General features: G+C 40.6%; 2 protein-coding genes across 2 annotated transcripts in view; one reads left to right on the top strand and one right to left on the bottom strand.

The window, feature by feature from the left end:
* trim69.1.L (tripartite motif-containing 69, gene 1 L homeolog) overlaps window positions 1–12,014 on the top strand; it is a 28,514-nt gene extending 16,500 nt beyond the window's left edge. The window contains exons 4-9 of the mRNA XM_018264076.2: window positions 599–1,042; window positions 2,913–3,008; window positions 4,786–5,019; window positions 7,057–7,079; window positions 7,633–7,766; window positions 9,825–12,014. Of these exons, the coding sequence (XP_018119565.1) occupies window positions 599–1,042; window positions 2,913–3,008; window positions 4,786–5,019; window positions 7,057–7,079; window positions 7,633–7,766; window positions 9,825–10,363 (1,470 nt within the window). The 3' untranslated portion in view covers window positions 10,364–12,014. The remainder of the gene's footprint in view (window positions 1–598; window positions 1,043–2,912; window positions 3,009–4,785; window positions 5,020–7,056; window positions 7,080–7,632; window positions 7,767–9,824) is intronic.
* A 1,151-nt stretch (window positions 12,015–13,165) lies between these two features.
* LOC100037180 (uncharacterized) overlaps window positions 13,166–18,863 on the bottom strand; it is a 44,196-nt gene continuing 38,498 nt past the window's right edge. The window contains 1 exon segment of the mRNA NM_001097874.1: window positions 13,166–13,547. Within this exon segment, the coding sequence (NP_001091343.1) occupies window positions 13,364–13,547 (184 nt within the window). The 3' untranslated portion in view covers window positions 13,166–13,363.

The following is an 18,863-nucleotide window of genomic DNA, read 5'->3' as shown; positions in this document are numbered from 1 at the left end:
CTTACTTAATTTTAGCCTTTCCTTCTCCTTTAAGCTTTTTGAAAAGTAAACATAATTTCAAGCAACTTTTGTTATGTACATCAATTAAAAACTATGCAGACTTTTCATGATTTTTCATGGTTTGGAACAGTTCCCTAAGCCTAGCCCCCTGCTCTCCTGCTGAGCTGTCTGACTAATTTGCTGAGCTGTCTGACTGTTCCTTTGTATCAACCATCTGTCCTCAGCCTTCATCCTCCAAACCCCACAATTCCCTGCACACGTGCTTTCAATAAGGAATATAACATCCCAGTGCAATGCATTGTGGGTTATGTAGTTCCTGCATGTTCTGTAAACTGTGGAGAAGTTGTTACAATTTGTAACATAAGTGTTTGGTCCCTCCTTCCCTGCCAGGTTTTTAAATGATGCAGAAAGAGAAGAACTGTTAAACAGCTGGATTTCAGCATAGAAAATGCCATTTATTCATATTTTTGAAGAAACCGGTAACTGATGGGTATTAGGGGTTTCTGTGTTTTGTTGGGCCTCTTTATCTAATTTTGGTATGGAAGTCTTAGTTCCCCTTTAAGGTAGATTTATTCATACATATTTTTCATTTGCTTAGAAAACCAAAGTGGAAGCTGCACCCAACTCTTCATTGGTGGGGCCGGCTGGAGATTTTGCCGAGGAGCTGACGTGTCACTTGTGTGTGGAGCTTTTCAAAGATCCAGTGATGGTGGAATGCGGCCATAATTTCTGTAAGGCCTGCATTGAGAAGGCATGGGCTGGCCAGGATTCCTTTTCCTGCCCCGAATGCAAGGAGGTGATAAATGACAAGAAATATACCATCAACAGAGCCCTGGCCAACCTGGTGAAGAAGACTGCAACAGCCCCTGTGATTCCAGCAGAGAAAAAGGAAAAACCACTGGAGAACTGCCCTGAGCACGACGAGAGGCTTAAGCTTTATTGCAAAGATGATGGCACCCTCGGGTGTATTATATGCCGCGACTCTCTCAAACACGTCAGCCACAACTTTCTGCCCATTCTAGATGCCGTGGCTGTATACAGGGTAAGCCAGTGGGTCACAGAGTGGAGTTCATAGTTTTAGGAATGTAATTTAGCAGATGTTCAGGTGTACAAGTTGGAACTATGTGGAATTGTAGAATTTTACCTTCACACATCCTTGTGCATGTGGACTACTTTCTACTGCATCACATACTTATCCACCTTCCGCACAATTGGTGATGAGCTTCCGTTACTGAGAAATACAACAGGTTCTCTGCACTCAACCCATTATCAATATACAGGTATGGGACCTGTTGTCCAGAATGCTCTGGACCTTGGGGCTTTCCGGATAACAGATCTTTCCATAGTTTGTATCTTTATACCTTAAAGGGATATTGTCATGGGAAAACCTGTTTTGTTTTTTCAAGCTCCAGCGGAATTCTGCACTGAAATCCATTTTTCAAAACAGCAAACAGATTTTTTTTTTTTTTTATATTCAGTTTTGAAATCTGACATGGGGCTAGAAATATTGTCCGTTTCCCAGCTGCCCCCAGTCATGTGACTTGTGCTCTGATAAACTTCAGTCACTCTTTACTGCTGTATTGCAAGTTGGAGTGATATCACCCCAGCAGCCTAACAGAACAATGGGAAGGTAACAGATAACCGCTCCCTAACACAAGATAACAGCTGCCTTGTAAATATAAGAACAGCACTCAATAGTAAAAGCCAAGTCCCACTGAGACTGATTCAGTTACATTAAGTAGGAGAGATAACAGCGTGCCAGGAAGTAGTTCCATCCAAAAGTGCTGGCACAAGACACTTGACTGGGGGCAGCTGGGAAACTGACAATATGTCTAGCCCCATGTCAGATTTCAAAATTAAATATAAAAAAAAAATCAGTTTGCTCTTCTAAGAAATTGATTTCAGTGCAGAAGTCTGCTGGAGCATCACTATTAACTGATGCGTTAAGAAAATCATGTAAATATTAAATAAACCCGATAGGATTGTTTTGCCTCCAATAAGGATTAATTATATCTTAGTTGGGATCAAGTACAAGCTACTGTTTTATTACAGAGAAAAAGGAAATCTTTTTTAAAAATTTGGATTGTTTGGATAAAATGGAGTCGATGGGAGACAGACTTTCTATAATTCTGAACTTTCTGGATAATTGGTTTCCGGATAACAGATCCCATACCTGTATTCAAAACATTGAGACATTTTGTGCCTTAAGCTATTTAAAAATGTCTTACCCTGTAAACAAAACAGGGATTGTTTGTCCAAATATTGCAATATATTTAAGCTGCTAACTACATCTAAGTCATCTCTGTTCAGGCCAGTCCTACACTCAAATTGCATCTGGTTCAGTTAGAATTCTACTCTTTCATTATAGATTTTACACAGGGACTAAGGGGTTATAAAGATTTTTTTTTTTGCAGAAAAAAACTCAAATTTTTCAAGATTTATTATAGCCCTATGCTGCAAAAAGCTGGAATCCGAAAATCCAGCATCCCTGTTGAGGTCATGTATAACTCAATGGGCGATGTCCCTATCCCAATTTGAAGATATCAAGGTCTGCTCTGGGTTTATCCCAATAATCCGAAAAACTCAATTCAAGAATAACCCTAAAAAAAAGACTGGAGAAAAGTCTGAAAAAAATTGTATGATTCGGGGTTTTCCTCAATTTTATCGAGTCTTTTCACAATCCCAATTTTTTAAATTTATTTTAGCGATACATAAGGTAAAATTGTGGATGGGTGTTTGGTCGAGCTTTTTTATTAAAAAAAAAATTAGATAAAATTGGATTTTAGTAAATAACCCCAAAAGTTTTAGCTGCCGCTTTACTTGCTTTCGAGGTTAAGGATCTTCCATTACTGAGCACACTTCTGCACAGTTCACCTATAGAACTCATCTGATTGTCGGCTTTCTCTCTGTAGGAACAGCTTGCTGCCATTGTTGCCCCATTGGAAGCATCACTGAAAGTCAGCGAACAGGTTGTAAGCCAGCAAAACGAGAAGATTGTGCAGCACAAGGTGAGACTTTTAAAATCCAATTCATGAACTTGAATAGCAGCCCTAACTTCACCCACCTCTATACTATATATACAGTTGTAGCAGCCTTCAGAATGTTGGGTTTGTGTATCTAACACCTACAAAACAGACTGTAGATAGTATGGATTTCTATTGTAAGCAGAAACATGACTGTTTTCTTCCAGCTCCTCCTATGCCACATGCAACAGTGTAGTCTGCAGCTGGCCGGATCTATGACTTTTCATTAAAGGAGAACTAAAGCCTAACTAAAGAAGTAGCTAGAAATGTTGTACATTATGTTTTGTGCTTCTGTACCAGCCCAAGGCAACCACAGCCCATTAGCAGTAAAGATCTGTGTCTCCAAAGATGCCCCAGTAGCTCCCCATCTTCTTTTCTGCTGATTCACTGCACATGCTCTGTGCTGCTGTCACTTACTGAGCTTAGGGACCCACTCACAATATACAGTACACGTAGAATAGAAATGTCACAATATAAGGCTGATTAGTAATTAATACAGATAATTACTACATGGCAGCACAGAAACCAGTGCAATTAGCATCAGAATTTAATAATCAGCAAACCTGTAGCATCAGCTTATATTACAGGGGAAGCTCATTTTCTGATGGATAATTAGTGACAAGCCCTAAGCTTAGCTTCTCAACAGCCAATCAGAGCCCACTGAGCATGTGAGTGTCACAGACACTTTCCAAGATGGATGACAAGTTTGAAGTTGATCATTATGCTGGTGCAATAAGTTCACTATATAAAATATGGTGTTTTTAGTTGTATTTATTTTTAGGCTTTAGTTCTCCATTAAAAGAGAAGGAAATTTTTTTACTGGGGGTGCTAAAAGTTAGGCATCTCCAAGTGATTGTATTTACTTACCTGACTCTCGGTGCCGGTGCTCCTATCAGCAGAAAACTGCTCTGGCCTTGGGTTTTTCCAGCGAGTGCCACCAAACGATCCACTTCCTGCTTCTTCTTTCTTTAAATTTCCTGGGGCAGACGAATGCTCAGTAGAATGAAATTTTCCATATAAGTTCGGCCTTTTGCTCTACTGCGCAGACGAGCTGAAATAAGAGGTAGGAAGATGGTCTGATAAGTAAAAACAATCACTTGGGGTGCCTAGCATTTAGCACCCCAAGTATAAAATGACTTTTCTTTTCCTTTAATTTGTTTTCAGTCCGATTTCACAAATGATAGCAATATCTCCCTCTCTCCCCCACTCCTCATACTTTGCTAAAAGTGTGTTAAAACAAGCTATTGTGTGTCACATTCCAAGGCTAAAAGCGAAGTATCAAGAAATCTGAAATACAATCAAATCGGAGCATGTAGGGAAATCTTTTAACTTTTTGACACAAAAGAATTTGTTCCACTTTTTCCTTTCCTGACCCTATTTTGCAAATATGGAACGTTCCAAAAGGGGTGAAGAATGCACACTCAAGGATAAAGTGAATACATTTTATTCCCATCAAAAGAAATAAAATGGAATTTTTGTAATATATTTCTTATGATGGAGTAAAATGGATTAAGTTTATCCTTGAGTGTGCATTCTTCACCCCTTTTGGGACATTATGAAAATGTAATCTACCGAAGTTGAACAGAACAATGGCCATGCTCCATGTATGATCCCTTTATAAAGTGTGTCTGTATAAGGGGTCTGATTAATTGGTCAGATATCACCAGTTTATGTCCATCTTATAAAAACATTCAACTGCAGGGCTAATAGTAGAAATGATTCTTCCATCTAAATCTCCTCCGTCTCTTTCTCTGTCCCTAAGAACAACATTTGTGAATATAAAGACCACATTGTGGCAGAATTTGAGAGAATGCATGAGTTTTTGGAGGAGCGTGAGAAGGTTCTTCTAGCACAGCTTCAAGAGCAAGGAGACGGCTTGCTAAAGGAAATGGAGCAGAACATGGTGAAAATGCAAGAAAATATAGATGGCATTAAAAAAACAATTGCTGTGGCTAAGGACCGCGTAGATGAGAACGACTCCATCTCTTTTCTCACGGTAAGCATCAGTCATCTCTCAGCTTTTCTGCTCGTATGAAAATATTTGACTAACGTTAGCCATACATGTAGAACACCAAGTAATTATATATGTTACTTTTTTTTTTTTTAATTGTTGGCTATTAAAGGGGTTGTTAACCTTTAAGATAACTTCTAGTATGACGCAGAGTGATATTCTGGGACCATTTGCATTATGTTTTTATTATTGAAGGTTTTTAGCTTTTTATTCAGCAGCTCTTCAATTTGCATCTTAAGCAATCTGGTAACTATAGTCCAAAGTACCCTAGCAACCATGCATTGATTTGCATAAGAGACAGTAATATGAATAGGAGAGGCCTGAATAGAAGGATCAGTAATAAAAAGTAACAACAGTAAATGTGTAGCCGTACAGAGCATTTGTTTGTTAGATGAGGTTTTTTTTGAAAGCTGCAAACAGTCGGAAGAAAAAGGCAAATAACTGTGAAACTATTTAAAAAAAAAAATTGAAAAGTTGCTTAGAATTAGCCATTCTATAACATACTAAACGTTACCTTAAAGGTGAACCACCCCTTTAAGCCACACAGTTGAATGGGACCGGTTTATTCCTTGTGGCGTCTTTTATATTTGATCAATGGAACTCCTCACATCCGTAGATGCCTTTGCTGTCTAAAACCTTCCTAGTACAAATCATGCTTCAATCCGGTAAAGGGGAACTATCGTGAAAATGAAAATTTAATATCGGCTTCCTCATACTGAATTGAATACAATCAATTAAAAATTCTGCATTGTTTCTGAAATAATCAAGTTTATCTTCACTATCCCTTTCAGCATCTGTTTCTCTTCATTCTGTCTTCATTCAGCATTTGGGTGTCCGATGGATGATCCAATATATCTTATAGGGCGGCTTCCTTTCCTAGCAGATGTGTTCCTAGCAGTTACTCAAATAACTGATTCCAGTACAAACAAAATCTAACAAAATAACTGCCTAATTGCACAAATCCTGCATGTAGAGAGACATGATGTCTGGTGATTTTAATAGAGTGAGCTCTAATACATCTTCTATGCAAAAGGAGCCCCCTATAAGATATATTGGATCATTCATCTGACACCCAACTGCTGCATGAAGAAAGAATGATGAGAAACATTGTATTACAGTGAATATAAACTTGATTATTTCAGAACCGGTACATAATGTTTAGTTTTTTGCATTTAAAAGGTTTATTATTTCAGTATGCTGAAGCTAATATTACATTTTCATTTTTGCTATAGTTCCCCTTTAAAGGGGTGGTTCACCTTCATATTAACTTTTGCTATGTTATAGAATGGCCTATTCTAAGCAACTTTTCAGGTGGCCTTCATTGTTTATTCTTTATAGTTTTTAAATTATTTGCATTTTTCTTTTGACCCATTCCAGCTTTCAAAAGAAGGTCACTGACCCCATCTAAAAAACAAATGCTCTGTAAGGCTACAGATTTATTGTTATGGCTACTTTTTATTACTCATCTTTCTATTCAGGCCTCTCCTATTCATATTCCAGTCTCTTATTTAAAATAACGCAAGGTTGCTAGGGTAATTTGGACCCTAGCAACCAGATTTCTGAAATGGCAAACTGGAGAGCTGCTGAATAAAATGCTTAAAAAAATTATAAAAAATAAAAATTAAAACCAATTACAAATTGGTTCAGAATATCACTTTCTATATCATAATACTAAAAGTTAACTCAAAGGTGAACAACCCTTAGTAGTTACTACTACTATAACCTGCTCTTGTGTAGTATCTGCAACCACAAGCATAGGCTGTAATTAAACCATTTAATCCATATTGCAATCCACATGTTGTGGGATCAGCTCTGTGGCCTTATACGAGACTTTTGATTAATTGTACGAGGGGAATGGTTATTAAAGAGTGAACAGGGTTCGATCTGCACAGGATTGAATGTAATTAGAAGTAGCCTGTCTTAATTCCCCACATCTTGTTGCAGAGATTGCAGGATAGAGGATGGATGGAAGGAGAATATTATAGTAAATGTTCTTACTGAATTCTTATTTAATTCTTTCAGGACATTAAAGCCTTCATTGACAAGTAAGTCTTCCATGTGTATTTTGTTGTTCTATTTTTGATCTGTTTAAAATTATCTGCCCAAGGGAAAGCTGTGCTCACTCATTTTTAAAACCATTAGGCGGGGCTGCAATGAGGCTGTGACCCCAAAATTCATACAGACTAATACAAGAGATTCTCTACACTCAACCCATTATCAATATATTAAGGACATTGAGACATGTTGTGCCTTAAGCTACTAAAAATGCCTTACCCTTTAAACAAAACAGGGATTGTTTGTCCATATATTGCAATATAATTAAGCTGCCAACTACGTCAAAGTCATCCCATATCTGGCCAGTCCTACGCTCAACTTTCATCTGATTCATTAAGAATTCTGTTGATTCATTATACATTTTATACAGAGACTAAGTTTTACCTGCAGCTTACTTGCTGCTTTCAAAGTAACTCCCAAACTTGGCTGCCCTTTTATTAGACACCAGTGGGATCACCTGACTATAGCTGGGAGGGGTGGGAGCTACAACATGGAGCTGGTCACTGCTAGGAAGTAAAAGCTGTTTCATTTGTGACTTTCTAGATGCCTTGAACAGCAGCGAGAGGTGGTATCCTCATCTGGGAATACATTACTATCCAAAGAACTGTGTCAAGGAACTTTTAAAGGCCCCATCCAGTATATCTTGTGGAAGGAAATAAAGAAAGCTATTGTTCCATGTAAGTGCTTCCCAGCTATGTTTATAGCAGTGTGATAAATACATTTCTTGGTATGGATTAGTTCTATCCTAGTATCTGCATTTAGTTTTTGCAGGCACAGGTATGGGATCTGTTATCCAGAATGTCTGGGACCTGGAGCTTTCCAGATAACGGATCTTTCAGTAATTTGGATCTTCATACCTTGTCTACTAGAAAATCATGTAAACATTAAATAAACCCAATAGGCTGGTTTTGCTTCCGATAAGGATTAATTATATCTTAGTTGGGATCAAGTACAAGCTACTGTTAAATTATTACAGAGAAAAGAAAATAATTTTTAAAAGTTTAGTTTATTTGGATGAAATGGAGTCTATGGGAGATGGCCTTTCTTTAATTCAGAGGTTTTTGGAAAATGGGTTTCCGGATAACAGAACCCATACCTGTATTTATTTATATTTCTCACAAATCAGAATTATGTTGGTAGGTTTTCTATTATTACAGAGAAAAAGGAAATCATTTTTACAAATTAGACTTATTTGAATAAATTGGAGTCTATGGGAGATGGCCTTTTTGTAATTCGGAGCTTTCTGGATAACGGTTTTCCAAATAACTGATCCCATACCTGTATAAAATAAATAAAACAAAATGCACGTGTATATTGCACTTGTTTTTGGAATATGCTTCAGCTTAGTACTAGAAACTTCCAGCGTTCACAAGAATTTGTGAACGCTTCTGGCTTGAGTTAAGTTATATACATTTAACTAAGGTTTTCGCCTTCCCTCTGGGAGACATTCACGTGCTGCATGACAGTTTACCTTGGCAGTCAGGTATATTGGCTTGAATAAGCAAATAGAAGAGGGCATAAAATCATAACATATGTAATCTGTTTTAAGCCTTGTAGACAAAAAGGAAGGTAAATATTTGAAAATTTTAATAAAAATGTATACCAGTTGCAAAAATAGCTGACCTATTTTAATATACAGAAAATTTAACTAAAAGGTTATCTACCTCTTTTGAATAAGCTTTGAGCCTAGTGCTGCTCCAGCAGACTTCTGCACAGAAATGCATTTTACAAAAGAGTAAACTGATTTTTTTATATTTAATTTTGAGATCTGACATGGGGCTAGACATATTGTCCATTTCCCAGGAGCCCCCAGTCATGTGACTTTCTAAACTTCAGTTACTCTTTACTGCTGTACTGCAAGTTGGAGTGATATCATCCCCCACCCAGCAGTCTAACAGAACAATGGGAAGGTAAAGAAGAAAAGAGGTTCCGCCTAAATAGTGTTTAGCAAGTGAGGGAATACAGGGATATGGGAGATAGCTCATAGTACAAGTTGATCCAGGGACTGGTCCCATTGCATCTTGGAGTCAGGAAGGAATTTTTCCCCCTCTGAGGCAAATTGGAGAGGCTTCAGGTGGGTTTTTGTGCCTTCTTCTGGATCAACTGGCAGTTAGGCAGGTTAAAAAAAAGTTAAAAGGTTGAACTTGATGATCATGTGACTTTTTTCAACCTAACTTACTATGTTACTATGTAACCAGATAGCATCTCCCTAACACAAGATAACAGCTGCCTGGTAGATCTAAGAACAGCACTAAATAGTAAAATCCAGGTCCCACAATGAGTGATATCCTGTATAATTGAAAAGCTAAACAAGATGTTATGTTGGTTTATACATAGTATATAACTACTATATCTGACAAAAACTGTTTATTGACTCTCTTATACAAGTGGAAAACATCATGGTCCTTGAGGGCAATCTGATGTTTATTTGAAGAATAAAAAATTTAAAGAGAAAATCCAGGTCCCACTGTGACACATTCAGTTACATTGAGTAGGAGAAACAACAGCCTGCCAGAAAGCAGTTCCATAGTGCAGCACTGGCTCTTTCTGAAAGCACATGACCAGGCACAATGACCTGAGATGCACCTACACACCAATATTACAACTAAAAATACACTTGCTGGTCCAGGAATTAATTTTTATATTGTAGTGAATTATTTGCAGTGTAAACCGTGTAATTTAGAAATACGGTAGTGCCTTTTAATTTACCTTTTAAAATCTGACTTCTGTTCTAGATCTTTCGCCAATGTTGCTGGACCCAAGCACGGCTCACCCAAACCTGATCCTGTCAGATGGACTGACCAGTGTCAAATACGGAGATAATAAGCTGTCCGTCCCCGATAACCCCAAGCGCTTCAGTCAGTGTATTCTTGTCCTGGGATCGGTGGGATTCGATTCTGGACGTCACTACTGGGAAGTCGATGTGGGAGACAAAACCGCATGGGATGTGGGCATGGCCAGTGAGTCGAGCAACCGCAAAGGAAAGATCAAGCTCAATCCCAAGAACGGTTACTGGGCAATCTGGCTGAGAAACGGGAATGCTTACAAGGCTCTGGAGTCCCCCTCCAAGACTCTTGTCTTGGCATCCAAACCACACAAAATCGGCGTTTATGTTGACTACGAGGGGGGCATGATATCGTTCTATAATGCGGATGACATGACCCCCATTTACACTTTCAATGCCACCTTCACTGAAAAGTTGTACCCGTATCTTTCACCCTTCCTGCATGACTCCGGCAGAAACGCAGAGCCTCTCCGTCTGGTCCATAACTAATTAACAAATGCCGTTAGAATAATGATTAGATCATTTGTAGATAGGTGTCTTTACACGAGCGTTCTCAAAACCTTTTTTTTTTGGAGCGTTCTCAGAATGCCTTCCTGCAACTTCTTGTTTTCTGTATGAGGCAAATGTAAGGTGGTTTGTTTTTCATTGATGACCACGGTTACTGTTTAGAATGTGTTACGTGTGAATTAATTGGAATCGATTTATGGAGATGTATATACTGAAATGCTGGCCTGTCTGCTATAGGGTAATGAGTGAGCCTATCAGGTGCAAGATGGTTAAAGGGGAAACTATCGTGAAAATTTAAATTTAATATAAGCTTCATCATACTGAAATACAATTCTAAATACAATCCGTTAAAAATTCTGTACCGTTTCTGAAATAATCACATTTATCTTTATCACTATTCCACTCTCAGCATCTGTTTCTCCTCATTCTGTCTTCATTCAGGAGTTGGGTGTCAGATGAATGATCCAATATATCTTATGGGGAGGCAACTTTTACCTAGAAGATGTATTAATAATTATAATTATTAATAATAAATTAGAGCTTACTTTATTAAAATCAGCAGACATCATGTCTCTCTACATGCAGAATTTGTGCAAAAGGCAGTTATTTTGTTAGATTTTGTTTGTACTGGAATCAGATATTTGAGTGAGCTCTAATACATCTTCTAGGCAAAAGGAGCCCCCCTATAAGATATATTGGATCATTTATCCGACACCCAACTGCTGAATGAAGACAGAATGAAGAGAAACAGATGCTGAGAGAGGAATAGTGAAGATAAACTTGATTATTTCACAAACAATGCAGAATATTTAATTGATTGTATCTGGAAAGCTTCTTACTTCAGTATGAGGAAGCTTATATTAAAAGTTCACCTTTAATAACCCAGTGTTTTAATCTGTGAAAATGTTTTATTACAGTACTCGCTTCCCTGCTATCTTTGTCTCTAAAAGACATCAACCTTTTGTTTGCATCAGAAAGCTTGTAAAAGTGTCCAATAAAACATTTTATAAGCACAGAAATAGATGAAAGTGCATTATCAAACATTCCCTAGCACATATTGAATTTTTACCGTTATTCCACTTCACGCTGCATTACTGACTGTGAAATTTTTGTTTTATGATGGTTTCGGTTAAATTGCCATCCTGCTTTTTCAGCAGTTCGGGAGCGGATTATGCAATACATCGCATGTCTTTGGGCAGGATTGTGTTATCAAAGCCGTAATGGAAATGAGTTTGTGTAGCCCATGGGCAGGTGTCTATTGAAGTCGTTTACAATGTGATATGTGGCCAATATGTCTCCAGGATAGCCCCGGGTCTTTTATGATCAAGACTGACAGAATATTTCTCTCTGTCTTCAAACTCTATTGCTAGGTTGCATTGCTCTTGCTATCAGTACCCGTTGTGTTTTGAGAATGTAGAATTGTATGCGAGGTGACCATTATGTACTGGAAAATAGGCAACATAGATTGTTACTGTGGTTCGATAAGTTTTGACTCTTCTAACAAAGGGTGACGCTGCCCAGACTGGGCTCTGGTTATGGTTGGACACTTGGGACATCCCGTCTCTATGTACTACACTTTTTTTTCTGTGTGTCAGTAAGAGTTAATATGGAATAAAGATGTGATCCTGTTTAATGGCTTGTATCTTTATTTCAATCATCTTCACATTACACAATTACTTGTGTCAACGTGCACTTTTTTCCTCCTGTATCTGATAAAATGGCAAGCGATCGGCTGGGCAGGAAAACTAGACCATAAATAGCTCTCTCCTTGCAGTTTAACAAAAGCGACTGGCAGATTTCTGTTAAAGGGATACTGTCGTGTTTTTTTTTTTTCAAAATGCCTCCGTTAATAGTGCTGCCCCAGCAGACGTCTGCTTTGAAATCTGTTTTTCAAAAGAGTAAACAGATTCTTTTATATTTAATTTTGAAATCTGACATGGGGCTAGACATATTGTCAGTTTCCCTGCTGCCCCCAGTCGTGACTTGTGCTCTGATAAACTTCAGTCACTCTATACTGCTGTACTGCAACTTGGAATGATATCTCCTTCCTCCCCTAGCAGCCCATCAGCAGAACAATGGGAAGATAACCAGATAACGGCTCATGTGCCACCAAACATATATATCCAGCGCTACTCCTGGGCTTCACATCATTATTTAAATAGACAGGATGGTATAAGACTATAATTTTCTAAATGGTCATCAAAGACCACGTGTTGCTCACCGTTGGGCACTTTTTGGTCCGGGTGCCTCATGCCCCTCGTTTAAATCTTGGAGTCTGTACAATCAACCCGATCTCCCCACACACAGGACCAAATACATAGAAGGTATAAAAATGGGCCTTACCCCCCAACACTGCTGTGACCTCGGTGCTGCCGCCCCGGGTCAGTCACTAAGAGGAACGTAATCGGCGCATCAACCGTTTCAGCAGTTCATTCTGAAACCACTTTGAAGAACTACACAATTTCAGATCACAGGTAAAAGTAGACCATCTTTATTTCCACATATGATTCACAAACATAGCGTGCGAGGTCCGACACGTTTCGTGGCTACGATCTTCCTCCGAGACCCTCTACATGCTTGGAATTGCCCTAAAGTCTGTCATCTTTTACTATTTGGGCCCACCTTTCAAACCGCGACAAAATCACTAATTTACTACCAATAAACCTATTATTTGCTGATTCTGAATGAATACTTATAACCCTTATTTGTAAATAAAACTTTGACTGACATTACTGTCCTTTTAACTTCTCGTAAATGAAAGTAAGGAACTTGGAACAAAAAAAGTGAGATTATTTAAACCTTTATTTAAAGACTACAAATCAGTGCTTTATCCTTCAGACAAGTTAGAAAATCCCTGCGGGTGAGGACTCTGTGAGCCCATTGATGTGGTCCTTTTCTGATGGGTCTGCATACTCGGATGACAAACGTTTTTGGGGAAAATGCTGGTAATCGTTCATATTTTGTGTGGTTTTCATTAATATTTTATATCTTGGTGACTAGCTCCAAAGTGGATGCTGCACTCTCCACGGCATATATTGCTACAGTGAGCTGGTGATGGACCATGTCCCAGTCGTGCTGTGAGTTGCTGGCAGTTGCTTGTAGGTAGGTGTCTGCGAGGCCTGGAAATGTAGCTACACCGGAACTGCGTGATGCCCAGATGACATGGCTAAATTAGAGACATAGAGTGAGTATAATCTCGTGCTATACCTGACATTTTGATTATTTATAATGAACGCTCTTTCTAAAACAACTTATAGGAGTGTTCTGCAAGGGGTGCAAAAACCTACCTGCTCTGCAACTGACAATTGCGTGGAGTTGAAAAGTTGGCTGCAGTTAAATGGCAGTATTAGAATGTGAATAAGTAAGTGCTGCACACACATTCAAATTGCTGGTATAGAGTCTTAGGGGGCCTTTTTATCATGCTGTGTACAAAGCAGAGTGAAGTATTACAACTTGGGATTCACGGAATTCGGGATTCTGCCTTTTCATCAGGTTTCAGATTCAGCTGAAACCTTGTGCCTGGCTGAACCGAATCTTAATCCTAATTTGCATATTTAAATTAGGGGCGGTAGGGAAATCACTTGACCGTCACAAAAGATTTTTTTTCCACTTTTTCCTTCCCTGGCCCTAATTTGCATATGCAAATTTGGATTTGGGTTGGTATTGTGTCGAATTTTTCACCAGGGATTCGGCCGAATCCCAAAAAGCAAAGATCCACCTGACCCCCTCAACTGCCTTGCTTTGCTCACCCTCACATCTCCCTCCCTGTACACTGTATTATATTGCAAGGTGCCCCTATTTGAAAACCGCAGCCTAAAATGCAGAGCAGTGCAGCGGAGTACCCTGGTGCCATCTTTTGTCAATTTGCCAACATGGAGGATGCACAGTTGAAGCCAATTCCTGACTAGCCTCAACTGCTCATGCTCCTGTAGGCTCCTTGTTGTTGAATAGACTCGAAGAGGCTGCAAATAGACCAGAAGATGGGGCTGGGGTACTCCAATGCTAACACTCAGCGGGTTGAGAAAAACTCGACCCACATCCGCCTCCCCTCTATATATAGACCTGTGCCAACCCACCCCGTTGATGATGTTACAAATGGGGCGGGCCAAGCACGAGGGTAAAAAAAAAAATTGGCGGAAGAAGGAAGTCGGCAGTGTAAGGTCATGGGCGGGGAGAGCAGATCCCAAACCTACCCACGACCCGCAAATGGGTGTGCTGGGGTCGGCCCACAAATCACTATCCACTGCGTTGCTCTGAGTTTTTCAAATAGGGGCACCTCCAATGTAATACAGTATGAGGGGGCGGAAGCAAGGCAGTTAAGGGGGTCTGTTATTGTAAGTGGGGTTTAGTTCTCCTTTAAAGGAGACCTATTTTGTTAAAAATAAGAATGTACCAGTGCGTTAAACTTGAGATAGAAAGAATGTGCTTTAAAAAGCTGTGTTTCTGGTTACTTTAGTGTAAATTTCTGCAAAAACCGTATTAGTCCCGCCCATCTGTTCCACTTGCTGCTGCCTCCTTTCCCAGGCTTTGCAGGGGAGCAGGACTCCCACACTGCACTGTAGGATATGAACCAATCAGCAGCTAGACTGACCTGATCGGGAACTGAAGTATGTCTGTGCTTGCGGGGCTGTGATTGGCTGTCCCACTACTACTGTGCTTCTGGCAGGGACTGTTAGGACACGCCCACCCCTCATTTGAAACACGGACGGGGACTTTTATTTAATCACATTTGTCAGGTTAAATGAACTTTAATTACACTGTATTAATTATTTGAATCTTGTTCCCTTCAGTCTGGGAATTCATAATTATAGCAAGCAGGCAGGAGCCATTTTGTGGACACTGTTATTAAGACAAGTCTTGTATCATCTCAGAATCTTGTTTGTGCACCAGAATGGTGGACCTGATGTCCATCCCCATGCCCTGGTTACACAATTAAATGGTAAAGAGAACTGGGGAATGTGGGGAGAGCAGTGACATGTAGGAAGTGCTGAATGGAAAGTGAAAGTAATTGCCTAAGGCATAGAGGAGGGGCAGACAATATTTGATTGGCAGCTGAGATTTTTAAATGAGCGTACAACTCAATAAAAAATAGAAATTGGATTTCATTTTTAGTTTGAAACTGACTTTTATTATACAGATTTTTGTGTCTGGGTGACAGATCCACTTTAATCTAATTCATCTGCTGGGAAAGGAGCCCCCCCTATAAGATACATTGGATCTAACTGTCAATGAATATCTGACACACAACTCTTGCATGAAGACAGAATGAAGAGAAACAGATGCTGAGAGAGGGATAGTGAAGATAAACTTGATTATTTCAGAAACAGTACAGAATTTTTAGTTGATTATATTTAGAAAGTTTATCTGTCATCTCAGGGGGACACAGGGACTCTTGGGGTTAAGCTCCACCCTCAAGGAGGCAGGACACTTAGAACAATTTGTAGGGGGCGTCCGGGACTCCGTCTTCAACCCCTCCAGGGAACCCCTCACAAGACCTTAATCTAGATGCACTTCCACAGATCCTCCAGCTCCCCTATGGGCTGTCCAGCTGTCAGTCATTAGCCGCATTACAGAGTCTTCCCGCTATCGCAGACAACTTAGGCAGAGCCCTAGCCAAGTTAGGCCAAAAGCCTAGAGGTAAACGCAAGAGAACTACCAGCCCCAAGGGAGATTCTGGCGTTCACACTTCCTCTGATGCCTCCTCGGTGGGAGGGGACAATTCTCGTTCTGATGGCGAACTTCCCCCATCTGAAGTATCCTCAGGAACAGAGGACAAAAATGAGGACGAATCTAAAGTCAGGGATGTTTCACACGACGTCGACAATATAATCAAGGGAGTAACTGAGGTACTAAAAATCACGCAAACTGCGTATCAACCGTCTTCTTCCACAAGCCTTTTTAAAAGACAACACAAATCCTCAGTCTATTTCCCTTCACATGAACAACTGCTCAATATCATACAAGAAGAGTGGAATTCTCCGGAACGAAAATTTTCTAAGTCCTATCCTTTCTCCAAAGAATTGGTGGACAAATGGTTGATGCCTCCTACAGTTGACGCTCCTGTGTCCAGACTGTCTAAATCCACAACACTGCCGGTCACAGATGCCTTCAAAAGCCAGAACAGAGCAGACAGAACCTTCAGCAGGCAATAAACCTTCTTCAGAGTTTCGGCTGGACCATCAATTGGGATAAATGCAACCTGTGGCCCAACGGGTAAGCTTACCCTGGGACAAGCAGGTAAGGACCAGAGAACAGGTCATCCTTCTACTCTCCAACTGACGTCCCACTGTTCATCTAGCAATGAGAGTCCTGGAAATGATGCTGTCAACCATCGAGGCAGTACCCTTCGCACAGATTCACCTCCGACCTCTACAAGCCAACATTATATCAGGATGCAAGGGAGGGTCTCTCTCACAAACGTTCGCTCTTCTAAACACAACAAGAGAGTCCCTCTCCTGGTGGCAAAGACAAGAAAATCTATAGTCCTGGGCAATGCCAGACTGGACCGTAATCACGACAGACGCAAGCCTGTTAGGTTGGGGGGCAACATGGAACAATCTATCTGTACAAGGTCCATGGTCCTCCGAAGAGGCCAAGTTATCCATAAACATCCTAGAACTTCGGGGGGTACGACTAGCCTTCAACCACTGGTCTCGCCATCTCCAAACCAAGTCGGTCCTAGTACAAAGTGACAACTCCACCACGGTCGAGTACATCAACAGACAAGGAGGAACCCGCAGCAAGGCAGCTCTAGCGGAAGTACAGCAAATTCTAGCTTGGGCGGAGTTCAGTTCAGTAAGGCTATCCGCCATTCACATTCCAGGGGTATCCAACACAAAAGCAGATTTCCTCAGCTGCAAGCAGCTGGATCCGGGTGAATGGGAACGCCATCCGGAAGCATTTGCACAGTTAGTGAAGATATGGGGTCTTCCTCAAATCGATCTGAAGGCATCCAGAACCAACCGCAAGGTGAACAACTTCTTTGCTCGCTATCGGGATCCACTGGCAATGGGAGTGGACGCCATGACTCAACCCTGGCGATTCAAACTGGCCTATGTCTTCCCTCCTCTTCCCATGCTTCCTCGGGTGCTAAAGAAAATCAGACGATCGCATATCACAGTAATAGTGATGGCTCCATTTTGGCTAGGGATGCACCGAATGCACTATTTTGGATTCGGCGAATACAGACCCGAATCCTAATTTGCATATGCAAATTAGGGGTGGAAGGGGAAAACATTTTTTACTTCCTTGTTTTGTGACAAAAAGTCACACGATTTCCCTCCCCGACCATAATTTGCATATACAAATTAGGATTCGGTATGGCTGGACAGAAGGATTCAGCCGAATCCTGCTGAAAAAGGCCGAATCCAGTTCTATTCCAATCCCGTTTGGCAATGGACAATTCGATTTCGTACCTTCTTACAGGGAGTAACGCATCGAACCTCCCTTTCGCCCACCAATTCCAGGATGGGATCTCAACCTGGTCCTCGAAGCCCTACTAGATTCCCCTAGAATCCTTAGGGGTAGTCTTTGAAAAATGGCTCACCTGGAAGGTGGTATTCCTCGTAGCCATTTCATCTAGGGATGCACCGAATCCAGGATTCGGCCTTTTTACAGCAGGATTTGTATTCATCCTAATTTGCATATGCAAATTAGGGGCGTGGAGGGAAATTGTGTGACTTTTTGTCAGAAAACAAGGAAGTAAAAAATGTTTTCCCCTTCCCACCCCTAATTTGCATGTGCAAATTAGGGTTCGGTATTCGGCCGAATCTTTAGTGAAGGATTCGGGGGTCGGTGCATCCCTAATTTCATCAGCCAGAAGAGTATCAGAAATAAGTGCCCTATCATGCGACCCCTCACTTCTATTCTTCCACAAGGACAAGGCAGTACTCCGAACTATACTTTTCTTTCTTCCAAAGGCCGTCTCCTTCTTCCATATAAATCAGGAGATAGTAGTACCATCCCTTTGTCCGGATCCCAAGAATGAGAAAGAACGACTGCACAAGTTGGATGTGGTTAGGCCACTCCGCTGGTAGATAGAATGATCCAAATCCTTTAGGTGATCTCAAACTTTATTCGTCATACCTTCCACCCCGCGAAAGGGCATGGCAGTCTCCAAGACGTCGATTGCACGGTGGATCAGAGAGACAATTCGTCAAGCTTATCTATCCAAGGGAAGAAATCCACCGGAGCATGTTTGAGCACACTCCACGATGTCCTGGGCATGGCGTAACTCTGCTTCCTTGGATCAAATTTGCAGAGTGGCCATCTGGTCCTCAGTACATACGTTTACAAAATTCTACAGCCTAGACAAGCTTTCCTCTGCTGAGGCCTTTTTTGGCCGCAAAGTACTGCACTCTGTGGTGCAGTAACGTGTCCGAACCAAATTCGCTCCCGCCCTTCTGTTCTGGGACTGCTTTAAGTCCCCAAGAGTCCCCGAGACGAGATTTTTTTGATAGTCACGGTTAAATCCTTTTTTTCT

This window comes from Xenopus laevis, chromosome 5L (genome assembly GCF_017654675.1).
Source record: "Xenopus laevis strain J_2021 chromosome 5L, Xenopus_laevis_v10.1, whole genome shotgun sequence".
Classification (NCBI taxonomy): Eukaryota; Metazoa; Chordata; class Amphibia; order Anura; family Pipidae; genus Xenopus; species Xenopus laevis.
This window is presented reverse-complemented; position numbering and strand designations above follow the sequence as displayed.